Genomic DNA, 12139 nt, shown 5'->3' on the forward strand with positions numbered 1-12139 from the left:
CTCCCTTGGAAATGTCCAGACACTTCCAGAACTAGGTTGGCTCTGTAAAGCTAAATCATTATTATTCAGTGGAGACCTTACTGGCATTTGGGTGGAATGCTTCTTTGCTGAGCAGGTGCTATCCCGATGTTCAGTGCTCCTGGACACTTGGGCACCCAATGCCAGTATCACCCACAGGTTGCTGTGATGGTCAGAGGCCAGCAGACATTTCCAAGTTCCTGTGGGAGTTCAAGAGCATCTTCCTGGCTAAAAGTCCCTAAGTCACCTGGTCTGTTCTTTTACCTTGAGGTCAGACTTATTCTTTCTCTGAAGTCATATACAAACACTCTGCCATTTTGCTCACACAGACCCTGTCCCAGTTGGCGATGTAGAGAGAGGCTCCAGGAGCTCCCTTCGAGGTCGCTATGGGGAGGTCATGCCTGTGTACCGGCGGGACAGCCACCGAGACGTGCAGGCTGGCAGCCACGACTACCCTGGCGAGGGCATCTACCTGCTCAAGTTTGACAACTCCTACTCCCTGCTCCGCAACAAGACTCTCTACTTCCACGTCTACTACACGAGCTGAGGGCCCGCGGGGACAGGAGGCAGGCGGATGTTCGCTGGCTGGAGCGGGCTGCCAGCCGGTGCCTCTTGTTTCGGATAGGCAAGAGCTACAAGTCAAGCGTGAGGTGCCTGACCCTCACGTCCTGCCTGGCATGCCTGACTGTTGACCCCACGTAGCTTTTCCCCCTCCTTGGCTTCTGCAGGTGATGGTTTAGTGCTCCTGTTCTGTGGTCCTTGACTCACGCTCCTCTTGCTTCAGTCTCCAGCAGAAGTCCCTCTGGGAAGGAACCTGTTAGGCAAGAGCCTAAAGGGAGGTTGGTTGGGTGTAGTCTTTTAAATGAGGTCTATTTTGGTCCAAGGTATTAGTCCAGTTGTTGCTCTCTCCTCTCCTAGAGCCTTTCCTGCAGATCTGTTTAGTGGCGCTCACTGTTCACCTGTTGGAAGTGCTGGAGGAGGAAAAGCGCATTGTGAAGGAGCCTCCTTGGATGGAGTGAGCTCTGTCCAGCCTCTCACCACTGCCATCTTCCCACCTGCTGGTTCTCCGTGGTCTGTAGCACAGGCCGGGAGCCCTCACTGCCTTTGGAGGGGGGTCAGTGGTCCCGACTATCCGACTCTGCCTCTTGCCCTCCACTTGCCTTTCCCCACGTCTGTGTTCCGTGCCCTTACAGCAAGACCGTCCATGCCATCTAAAGTGGTGAGCACGTAGTTTAACACCTGGGGCGGGGATAACCGCCTCCATCACTTCCTGCTTCAAGAGTTTGCAACCCGTAGCCTGGGTGCTGGCTGTTGGAGGGGAAAAGTTGGGAAGTAGGTACGGGATTGATCTCAGAATCCACATCTTTGAAAGTCAAGTGTTACTGTATTACTTTTTTTAAAAAAATCAAAGAAGAAGGTATAATCTGAGAGAGAAGGTTAAAAAAATAACAACACTTCCGATTCCCCACCATGCTTTTTTATCTTTACGGTAGGAGTGTTATTTAGAAATTTTGCTCTAGAACCCATCGAATTTCCAGAGTTTCTGGATTTAGGTTTCTTGCTTTGAGGGCTTTAAACTTTTGGAGTTCAAAGTCTCTTAGAAAGGTTGATGAAGCTTCACTGTTGCTGCTGATTGGAGTTGTTCTTTACTAGGCCAAAGCTGGCTTCTCCCCAACGACTGCCTTTCCCACCGTATTAGCCCCGAGGCCTGGAGTGCCCAGGGTCGGGGAGGCTGTCATCGGTGGTCGTAGCAGGAGCAGCAGGGCAGGGTCTCGGGCAGAGAAGGGACCACTGTGGTTGTCTGTGCCTCCTTGTTTCTTATTCCTTGTGTCGAGTCTGTTACTGCCCTAGAATTTTGAGGAATAATTCGACTTATTTATTACTTTATTTATTTTTGTAGCACATTTCATTTTGCCATTGAAACAGTTTCCCTCTGTTTCTTAGAAGGCTTCTGTCACCTCTTCTGTGGAGTCAGATGACGATTTTAGGAAGAGTTGGGAGATGACCATGTTCCCTTCCTACAGGTCAGTCCCGGGATGCTTTGGGAGGACTCTGCCCTTCCGAGATAGATGATGCCGTCTTACCTCAGCACTCCCTGTGACGAGTTCTAGGTTGTGAGGGACCTGGTCCATTCGCCCAGGATGGAACACAGAGGAATTGACCTGCCTGTGAGGGACATGGTATGGTTCTGGGATTTCACAGTCCGACTTTGAGGAGTCAGGACGGTTCCTTTGGCTCGTTCCGTCCTTGTGCAGGTGTCTCACGCCAAGACTCTCCCCGCTCCGGGGTCAGGGACTCGAAGACCAGGGCCCCTCCCAGTAGTTCTGTAGCAGCATCTGGGTCCTGGAGCAAAGGGCCAGACGGCCTGCACTTTCTCTATTCCCTGGGGAGCAAAGCCCCAAGCAGGACACGATGCTGTGGACTGAGCAGCACCTTACCTCCATTATTTTATATTTCAGTGCATTTTGTAGAAGATGACACTGGCCAGAATGCATCTACCTTGTAAGAAACTAGAAATTATTCTAGTGACTGTTTGGCCATGCAAAGCAGACTCTCTGTACATCACATCATCATGAGATTAGCCGAGTGAGCACTCTTCTGGCACCGGAGTTCAATCACGCCTTAGCTAAGTGAGGATAATCCCTATAAAAGATTTCTACTGAGTGGTTCTCCTTTCAGCTCAAGCCTTGCTTCTGGTTCCTGTTTATTATTAACTTCTGGCTTTCTCTTTAAAGGGAGCTGTCAGGCCGTAGCAAGCTCTCTGGGACTACACTGTTTGTTTATTTTTGCCGTGAGCTGCTCTGTGCTTATTTTCTTTGGCATCCTAGTTCTGGTGCATCAGGGAAGCCCAAGGGGCCTGTTCCCGTCACCTCTGTGTGCCTCTTGTCTGGGCACTTTTGAAGTCCTGGACATGGTTCCATTTCTTCCTTGCGCTGGCGTATCTTTGTCCCATTAGCGCAAAATGGCTAACAGAAGATATTTTCACTATCTGATTCATTCCCTCTTTTCCTATTCAATTTCTGAAATCACACTTTCGGGACCAAATATTTACTTGCGGAAGCACACGGAATTAGTGAGAATTTTTCAGCCCAGCAAATCCTCAGAGGTCGTCCTTTCCTTAATCTCTCCCTTTCCACGTTTAGAGAACCAGACAGTGAAATCAGAGTCCTCTGTCTCATCCTGTTCTCCAGAGCACAAATAAATACTAACAGTCGGAAGAGAGCACTTTGTCGTGGGAGCGAGATTGAAATTCTCTACACAGAGCGGCTGGCTTCTTAAATTTCTTCAGTTTGTTTAGCTTTGCCCTCTGTTGAGGCTTTTATAAAGGAAGACCTGTTTAAAGTGTTAATTTTTTCTAACGTTTTATCACGAAATGTGTTGTGCAGACAGAGAACTTAAAAGCAGCAGATTGTAAACACCCTTAGGTATACCCACCATAGAGGTTTTAAAATTATAAACTGCTAATTGAAACAAAGACGATTTCCCCATTCTTTTCCTTTGGACAAGCGTACGATTAGGGCGTTCCCTGCACGGACATCAGCTCTCCTGTGTCAGAGGGCCCCTGGCTTTTTAGCAGATTTGTTTCCTCCAGCATGAGTTACTTGGGAGGTGGTCCTCCTTAATAAAAAAAAAAAAAAAAAAAAAAAAAGTTCTTGATCTCCATCTTTGAAAAACTCGTGCTCTATCCCTCAGGCCAGAGCTGCACTCTTTCCTTCTTTAACTGACCAGGTTGAGGGAGGGGAACTGTGAGACTGTTCTGGAAGGACTTCAATCTGTTGCTTTACAACAGGTCGTCAGGTCTCCGAAGTTAAAACTTGATCCTCAGACAATGAAAAGCTTTATAATGGAAGCAGGTAACAACTTCAAATGAGGCCATTCCTCTTTTCTTTTTAAATAATTCATGCACTTAAAGATGTTTTTTTTATTATTTAAGAAAGGAAATGTCAGACTTTTTAAAAGTTTATATTGCCCCTCATTATGTGTATATGAAAGAGTTAATTCTGAGAATTCTCTGTCTTATATTAACCTGTGGGATTAGATGTTACTGTTCCAGAAAATATCTGAGTTTAGATACTTCTGGTGAATCCTAACCTCTTTGAAAGAATTGGGCAAAACCTAAGTCCTAAAGTCTGTACCTTTATATTTTATTTTTTAAGACCACTTTTCTGCAGAAAGTTGCATTTTAACCCCAAAGTCTGTAATTCTGAGCTAAGGAGTTGAGTGACCCTACCATTTACATTAAAGGAGTATTTTAGTGGAGGGTGAAGGAGGGGCAGGAGTGAAATAGTTTCGGGCAGTTTGAGGCCTGCCTTTTAAAATTGATAGTAGGAAAAAAAAAAAAAAAGAATAAAATGAGGGGAAGGGAGATAAGCTGTCAAGTGTATCCCGGACTTTTGCTCATATCCTAATTTTGTTCTTTAATCTGTATTTTATGAGTTGGAAGTGTTCTTTAAGCCGGAAGCCTTGCTGGTTCTCATTGTGCTTCTTGGAGAAACCCCAGCCCCCTTTGCTGTCTCGTCCAACAGGATCGACCTTAGGAATCTTTTTGAGTAGGTCTCCTCTACTAAGTGTAATCCCCTGACCCGAGGCTGCATTTCTTCACCATATTCTCTGGGGCTGAGAGTCTAGTGCTGTGGAAAAGGGTGGTGAGACTAGCACAAGGCTGAGAGGGAGAGCCCCTGTGGCCCTGCAGCCCCAGCTGGTTTTAACGGTGGCCAAGACAGGGGTGAAATTGGTTAATTTTGACCAAAATCACAGAATAGCCTCAAGCCACAAGCTGTGCCCCTGTAGGCTGACCCCCCCCCTCCCCGTGAGGTGTAGGACTCAACATCTTCTGTAATCTTTGTGGGATCGTCAGACACCCAGCAGTAAATGGAATCGTCTGTTCTCCCTTCTGAGAGCTTCCAATTAGAATTTCTCCTGACCCTAAAAAGTCCACATCAGCCTCCTGAACTAGTCTCTTTCCACCTGGCTAAAAGTGTATAGAGCTCCTGAGAACCTGAATTTCCTGGAAAAGGGAAGAACACCATCCCTATAGAATCGTAGTGGTTGAAAAGAGTTGGAAGGTGAGTTTCTGTCTGAAGGAAGGCAATTTCATTTTTTATTGTGAGCAGTAGCAGGTTCAGGGGTTTATGCTCTTTGGAGAGCAAGTGATCATATTCAGTGGGGATTGGGTTGTGCTCGGGGAGCCATTTCTTTGGGAACTCATTAGGGAATGGGTGTCTAAAACCAATCACAAGCCAGGTGCTTTCCAGAAACCCTGTCTGTGGTGAGTATCTTTGTGGCCAAAGTCCCAGTCTTCATGTGCATGGAATCCTATCCCTGGCCTCTCATTTCCATACAACTGAAAGATAAAAAGGGTCTAGGCTCCCTCCATTTCTCTCTGATATCTTGGTTATTTACCATATTGTTTAGCATTGGCAGCATGGTATCTAAGGCCTCTGTTTACCTGATTACTCAGAATTAAATAACAGTGTTTGTTGAGGGGATAAGGCAATCAGCGTTGGTTAGAAGAAGTAGGACTGGGGAGGAATTGTGACTTATAGTCCCATATTGGGATAGCTGGGTGACTTGTGTAGGACTGTCCAGCCATCCGTTGGAACTCTTGTGAACCTTACCAAGTGAATGAAGAAGCTGTGTCAGTGAAATACTGATGAAGACAACAAAGTATTTGAGTTGAGTAACAGATAGAACAAGCCCTCCACTTGTGGGAATGATGGTCTGTCCCTGGCTGTAAAGGTGATTATAATGTGAGTTTGCAGCTCTTCAGTGTTCTCAGAAGTAGAAGAACCCTCTGGGAGTTGGTTGCTCGTAGCCGCTTTCCTGGAAAAGGGGGAGGCACCCAGAAAAAATCCGCTTTGGCTCAGTGGGTACCTGGTCATGGTCAGTGTCACCCTTTTGATCCAACCCATCCAGCACCTGTGAGCACTCCTTTGACGTCTACCCATTTATTTAGATTCTGAGATTAGGGCAGGATTTGGGACCAAAGGGTGAAAGAAAATTTTGGTAAGTATCTTGTGGCCAGATTTCAGAAATCACCACTCCCTTTGAAGTGTTGCCTCTGCCTGAACCACAAAGGCCACACAAAGCCCCTGCTGTTTGAATCTCTTGTCATTAAGCTAAGAAAACCCACTTGCCCCGCCTTGTGATGGAGTTCATTTACAAATAGTCATTCCCTCACAAAAAACAAGTCTAAAAGTAAGATGCTGGCTTTGAAATTATTTGTGGTCCTGGTCAATGGTTTGAACCCATGATCTAATTTACCATTGTATGTACTTTGATTTTTTTAGGCCCTAGGCATGTGGACCAGAGTTAATTTCATGGCTCTTCTTTACACTGAGACTTGAGGAGAAGGTGTCCCAGAAATCTAGATATACAGGCTTTATTAAATTCCATAGTTTTCTGTCCTTTTAAGTACTTATCTAAGGGTCAAATAATATATGTGAAATGACTTTCAGGGGACAAAGTGCATTTTCCAAAAGTTCTGATATAGGGTCACAAATAAGTTTAGAGTTTAGGTTTGGAATAGTCTAGCATATAGGGTTCCAGAAGAGCCCTTAGCTAACAGTCAGCTTTAGGAGTTCTCTTCCTGAACTCACTTCTTCACTCAGGTTTGATATCTCTCTGTCTAAAACGTTCCTTGTTACTGTTGTTGATTCTTAGGTTCAGGCCAAGGGTCGTATGGAAAACATTATCTTAATTTCTTCCCTTATGTCTTAATTAGTACATTTTACTAAGAAATTCCATATTAAGAACCCAACTGACATCCCTTTCTGAGATTATTGTCCCATAAGTGAAGTTGTTTTTACTTAATCAAGTTGAATTTCTTTCCATGTAGCCATATTCAAGAGCAAGTGAAGTTTAGAAAAGGCAGTCCTGTAACCCATGACTCTGGTGGACCCATTTGCCCTTAGTGATGGGAATCGTTTTGGAAATTCTCAGAAGAAAGTTGCTTTGTAATCAAAGTGATAGATTATAAGAAAGCCAGACTTTAGGTAAGGATACTTGGAATAGAGGGAGGTGCTTGCAGATTCCTAAACTACTTTATGCCGTTTAGCTGGTATTTCTGAAAGGCCTGCTTTGGCGCCATGCACTGAGATCTGTCAGTTGTTTGAAAGATGATTATGCCTTCTTGGCAAATTTTTAAGGAATTGGCAAACTACAAAGGCATTCTTTCCTACTTGTTCTCTTATCATGCATTGGCGCTGATGTTACATACAGAAAGGGGTCTGGAAGGGACAAGTGTCACCATCTTTTAAGTACAAAAATAACCCAACAAGTCCTTTATTGCAGTCATCTTATTTTACGTGTCCCCTGAGAAATGCTGTCAACATTTCCTATGATTTCTAAGAGCTCTGTACCAAATTGTCATTCAGTCGTTTTGTCCTGCTGAGTGGTTTTTCCTTTAAAATACCTTCTCTTACCACCCTGTGGCTTTGAGTGTGTTGCTGTGATACACAGATGATTCCTGGGCTATGGTTCCTTAAATAGCTCAGTTCTTGTGTTTTTGTATTATGTAACAGATTTGTGATGCTTTTGTGCATTTCTTTGTCTTCTCTTCCAAGTTTTGAAATCTGTCCTAAATAAACTTTTTCACTATGCACCTGAAACATTTGAGTTCTATCTTAATGAACCTGATTTACATTTTACATTTTTTATTCATCTCTGTATTTTTCCTAGAGGAAAGATATTCTATAAATCTATATAAATTATTCTGTAATCTATTGATTATAAAAATTTAAGAAAATTAACAATTAAGAAAAAAACTGAGAATAAGATCAATGACCCATCTTTCAACTGTGTTTACATTCATGGCAGAGTATTACATACTGGGAACTAAGTTTAGCCCAGTGGCAGAAAAAGTGGGTTTAGAGCAATGATTGGTAAATGGAACATTATACTGTTTAATTGTGTCTGGTTTCCAGTGATGTTCATTTTCCAATGAACTTTCTGTGTTCAAGTTTAGAACTGGTACAGTGGACACCAGGTTAATCATGAACACAGTCTGGGTGATATTATTTTCATTTCAGAAATAACATCCTAAGATGTCCTAGACATCTCTTAAAATATTGCTTGTGCACATCAGTTGGGTTTATTACAAAATGAGAAAATCTCCTAATCTGACCAGGAAGGGTACCATTGAAATCTTCTCTTCAGTGGTATGTGTGCTTCTACCCCAAGCCTGTTAGATCTTTCTCTGCCTTCCCTTGCAACATAGTTCAGAGGCTGATGTATAAAGGAGGAAGAGATTGGAAATAATTGTGAGTTAAATGAATATAATCTGCCTACCATACTACAGTACAACCAGGAGAAAGCTCCAGACTACATGGAGCTAGGGGTCTTCAGTGAGTTATGTTTGGGTGTGCTGAATGTAATATGTCACCACTAACACACAACATGCTGAAAGTTATTTATTTATTTATTAAAGATTTTATTTATTTATTTGACAGACAGAGATCACAAGTAGGCAGAGAAGCAGGCAGAGAGAGAGAGGAGGAAGCAGGCTCCCTGCTGAGCAGAGAGCCCGATGTGGGGCTTGATCCCAGGACCTGGGATCATGACCTGAGCCGAAGGCAGAGGCTTTAACCCACTGAGCCACCCAGGTGCCCCTGAAAGTTATTTATTTTTAAAGATTTTAAGTACTCTCTACACCCAGCATGGGGCTTGAACTCATAGTCCCAAGATCAAGAGTTACACACTTCACTAACTGAGCCAGCCCGATGCCCCATATTGAAGGTTATTTTTTAACTTTTAAAGGTACTACTCTTCAGGGCGCCTGGGTGGCTCAGTCTTTAAGCGTCCAACTCTTGATTTTGGCTCAGGTCCTGATCTCAGGGTCGTGAGACTGAGTCCCGCTTCAGGTCTGGGCTGGGCTCAGAGGCTGCTTGAGATTCTCTGTCTCTCCTTTTCCCTCTGCCCCTCCTCCTGTTTTGTCTCTCAAATAAATAAATAAAATCTTAAAAAAAAGGGGGGGGGCACTCCTGTCATTTCATGGACCCTGACATAGCTCGGGATTGGATTTGGTCTGATGTGCTTTAACCCATGAGGTTTCAGCTAAACTCAGCAGCCATGTTAGTTCACATATTCTCCCGAAGTGGAATGATGCCTGCTGGGCATTCTGGAATGGAGAACTAATTAAGTCATGTTGAAAAGTTCGGAGGAGCCGATATAATGAGTCTTTATGAGTGTGTGTGTTCACTGGTGTGTTCAGTGAGCTCACTACTCTCCTTAATGGATACATATTTTGCTTTGGAACAAAAATCCTGTATATTTTTCTTTGTCCTCAAGTATTTCCTGGCAGCTCCTCCTTCCGGTTTTCATCCTTCTAAAGCATTTGCCAGGACTCCCTACTTCTGTAGAGGGGAAAGCAGTAGCAGGCCACTCCTGCATCTGCCCATCATCCCGTGGCCTCTGTCCTGGTGGCTGCAGGTCAGGTCTCCCTGGGGCCTCTGACCAGCCGGAGTCAGGGATCTGCCCGTTGTTCTCCACAGGCCCCACCACTAAGGTGGAAATGAAGGACTTGACTTTTACCACCCACTCAGCCTGTAGAGAGGAGCTCCTACTGGAAAATATCCCCTAAATAGGTGACAGTTTTGAATTGAGAGATACATCTGACCCCTGAAAACAAGCACTTAGTTGCAGACGTGAGGAAGTCACAGAAGAGCTGGTTTTCAAAGCCCTTTGGAGAAGCCTCATTATTGCTAAGCCTCGGAGGCATATGGAAATCTTTGCTTCTTCATGATCTTCTAAGGCCCCCAAAGAGCAGAGACATTCCAGAAGGGAGGGGGTCGCCAGCCATGGCTGTATAGGAAAGACAGGTTTCCATCAAACAAGCACCAAGGAAGCAAGGCTAGTCACCCTGCTTGGCATGGGTGGGGGGTCAGGAGTGCAGCCCTAGAGGAGCTCAAAGGAGCTCTGCTGTCGTGCAGGGAAGATGGTTTAAAAATGCCACATTCTCTTATTCCCTGGAGCACAGCTGAGTTCCTCTGGGAATAGAGGCGCTGTCTCCCATGCACCCAGCCACAGGTTCCTGGAGAGGGGTTCCCAGGGCGGAGGGCTGAAGCCGGCAAAGTCTCGGGTCTCCACATCCCTCAACGACAGGTCAGCTGACCATGCTGGTGTCCTGGACTCCAAGGAGGGCCCTTACGATCCATTAGGCTGTCACACAGAGTGACAGCCTCACTCGGACTCAAAACCACAAGCCCCGAAACCAGACCACTCTTTGGTCTTTCTCATAAGAGAAAAGACCTTTCTCATAAGCTGTGCTCCCTTCAGCAAGGTCAGAGCCTCTGCACATCCCAACGCCCCTGTCCCCATGATCCTTTTTCACCCCTCAGTTCACCCTGAGCTGGCGGCTCCCCAGGCCTGTCTTGTCTTCCCCACAGGCCCGGTCCCCTGAAGCCCACGGGAGACACCCAGAGTCATTGTAGGCCGTGGAGAGCACAGACACTCTCCTCAGGTTGGGGTAAAGAAGGTGGCAAGGGCGGACCCCAGCCCTGGTCCTGGCACCAGCCTGTGGCGCTGCCAGCTGTGTGGAAAGCTCCTGAGGTTTAAAGCTCCAGCTTCAACAGACAAAAATCTCCTTTACAAAAACATCATGAGAGAAGAAGATGGATGGACCACTGTCCTCCTAAAGCCAGTGCAGCTGAGAGTCACAGAAGTTCAGTCACTCCCTCTGAGTGGTGCAGATAAGCCATGTGGGATGCCCGCAGAAACCCAGCACTTTCCAGGTGCGTCACCTCAGAGGAGCCTGGGATGAGTTTCTCTGGCTTGGACACACTTCTGTTCTTGTGGGGCAAGGTCAGGTTTGTCTTGAGTTTGAGGGTGGAGGGGTCTGGAGTAAGGCAGTTAGAAAGGGGAGCCTCAGAAACGGGGCTCCAAGGACCTCTGCTGAGCCCGGAGGAAACCCCGCATTTGTTCTCTCCTCCTTCCATCCACCCACAGCTGATTCTCAGTTTCTATCTGACATGCACCAGAGAAGTCCTGCTGGGCTAGAGGACCAGAACTATGGGAATGTTAAGAAAAATTATAAAGGGAGTTTTGTGCCACAGATGAGGGATGGTTTCTCTAGTGTTTTGACAACAGAGGCTGTACCACCTCTTTACCTGACTTAGAATTCCTCACAATCCATTAGGCTTTTGCCACCAATTTTAGGATGGTTGTTAAGAGTCCCAGGTTAAACGAGTTAATACTCTGATAGTGTCCAGGAGGAGACCTGGGGCTGAAATATGGCAGCTCTCGGAAGGCATCTTGGATCAGACAGACAAGGAGACAGGAGACAGACTAACCACACTGAGTGGGACAGAGTTCCTCATAGCCAAGTAAATTTCCCAGGGTAAGTGAGGGACAGGAGTTCAAGAAGAGCAAGGGCCCTGTGGGCCACATTCCCAGTCACAAGGTCACACATCCCAGCTCCCAGGCGGGGAAGTCACCAGGGGTCACGGCAAGCTGGTGTCTTTAAAAATCTGTGGGTCCATAGTTTCTCATGGTTCTGAAGGGGCGGGAAGTGGGAGGTTGGGGGAACCAGGTGGTGGGTATTGGAGACGGCATGGATTGCATGGAGCACTGGGTGTGGTGCAAAAATAATACTGTTATGCTGAAAATAAATTTAAAAAATAAAAAAAAAAAATCTATGGGGCCTTTAATCCCCTTCAACTGCAAATGTCCAAATCAGGTGCAAATCCTGACCCCTGGGCTGAGGAGATTAGTCTCTTGAGCCCAAGTTTCCCAGAAAAAGCCCACGTGGGAGCTTTGCCCAGTGTGGCAAGTCTGGAGTAAGCTGAGGGAAAGATGGTGGCAGGCCCAGTGGAGCCACCGAGTCTCCCTTTGTCATTGTGGTGTCTCACGTACTGCGCTGGGCTTTTTTTCTGGCTCTGCCAGAACCAATGCATGTCGGGAACAAGAGTGGCCCATTTGGGTCACTCTAAAGCCCGGAAACCAGGTTCAGGAAAGAAAGGCCACAAAGGAACCCAGGAGGATGGGAGAAACTAGGTGCCCTGAGATGCAGGCTGAGGAAAAGGGACTTGTGGCTGAGAGCGGTGGCTTCCTTCTGAACCGGACACGTCTACCTGAATTCACTGTTCAAGCCTTAGCCATGCAGGGGAAATGAAGTCCCAGGTAC

At 46.0% G+C, this 12139-nt stretch overlaps 1 protein-coding gene across 2 annotated transcripts in view; it reads left to right on the forward strand.

Annotated features, from left to right (window-relative positions):
- TMED8 (transmembrane p24 trafficking protein family member 8) overlaps positions 1 to 7628 on the forward strand; it is a 41139-nt gene extending 33511 nt beyond the window's left edge. For both annotated transcript variants that reach the window (XM_045071863.1, XM_004739174.3), the window contains one exon: positions 348 to 7628. In XM_045071863.1, coding sequence (XP_044927798.1) covers positions 348 to 565 — 218 coding nt within the window. In that variant the 3' untranslated portion in view covers positions 566 to 7628. The remainder of the gene's footprint in view (positions 1 to 347) is intronic.
- Positions 7629 to 12139: the final 4511 nt, after the last annotated feature.

Source organism: Mustela putorius, unplaced genomic scaffold (assembly GCF_011764305.1).
Source record: "Mustela putorius furo isolate JIRA1106 unplaced genomic scaffold, ASM1176430v1.1 tig00000129_pilon_pilon_pilon, whole genome shotgun sequence".
In the NCBI taxonomy this organism is placed as follows: domain Eukaryota; kingdom Metazoa; phylum Chordata; class Mammalia; order Carnivora; family Mustelidae; genus Mustela; species Mustela putorius.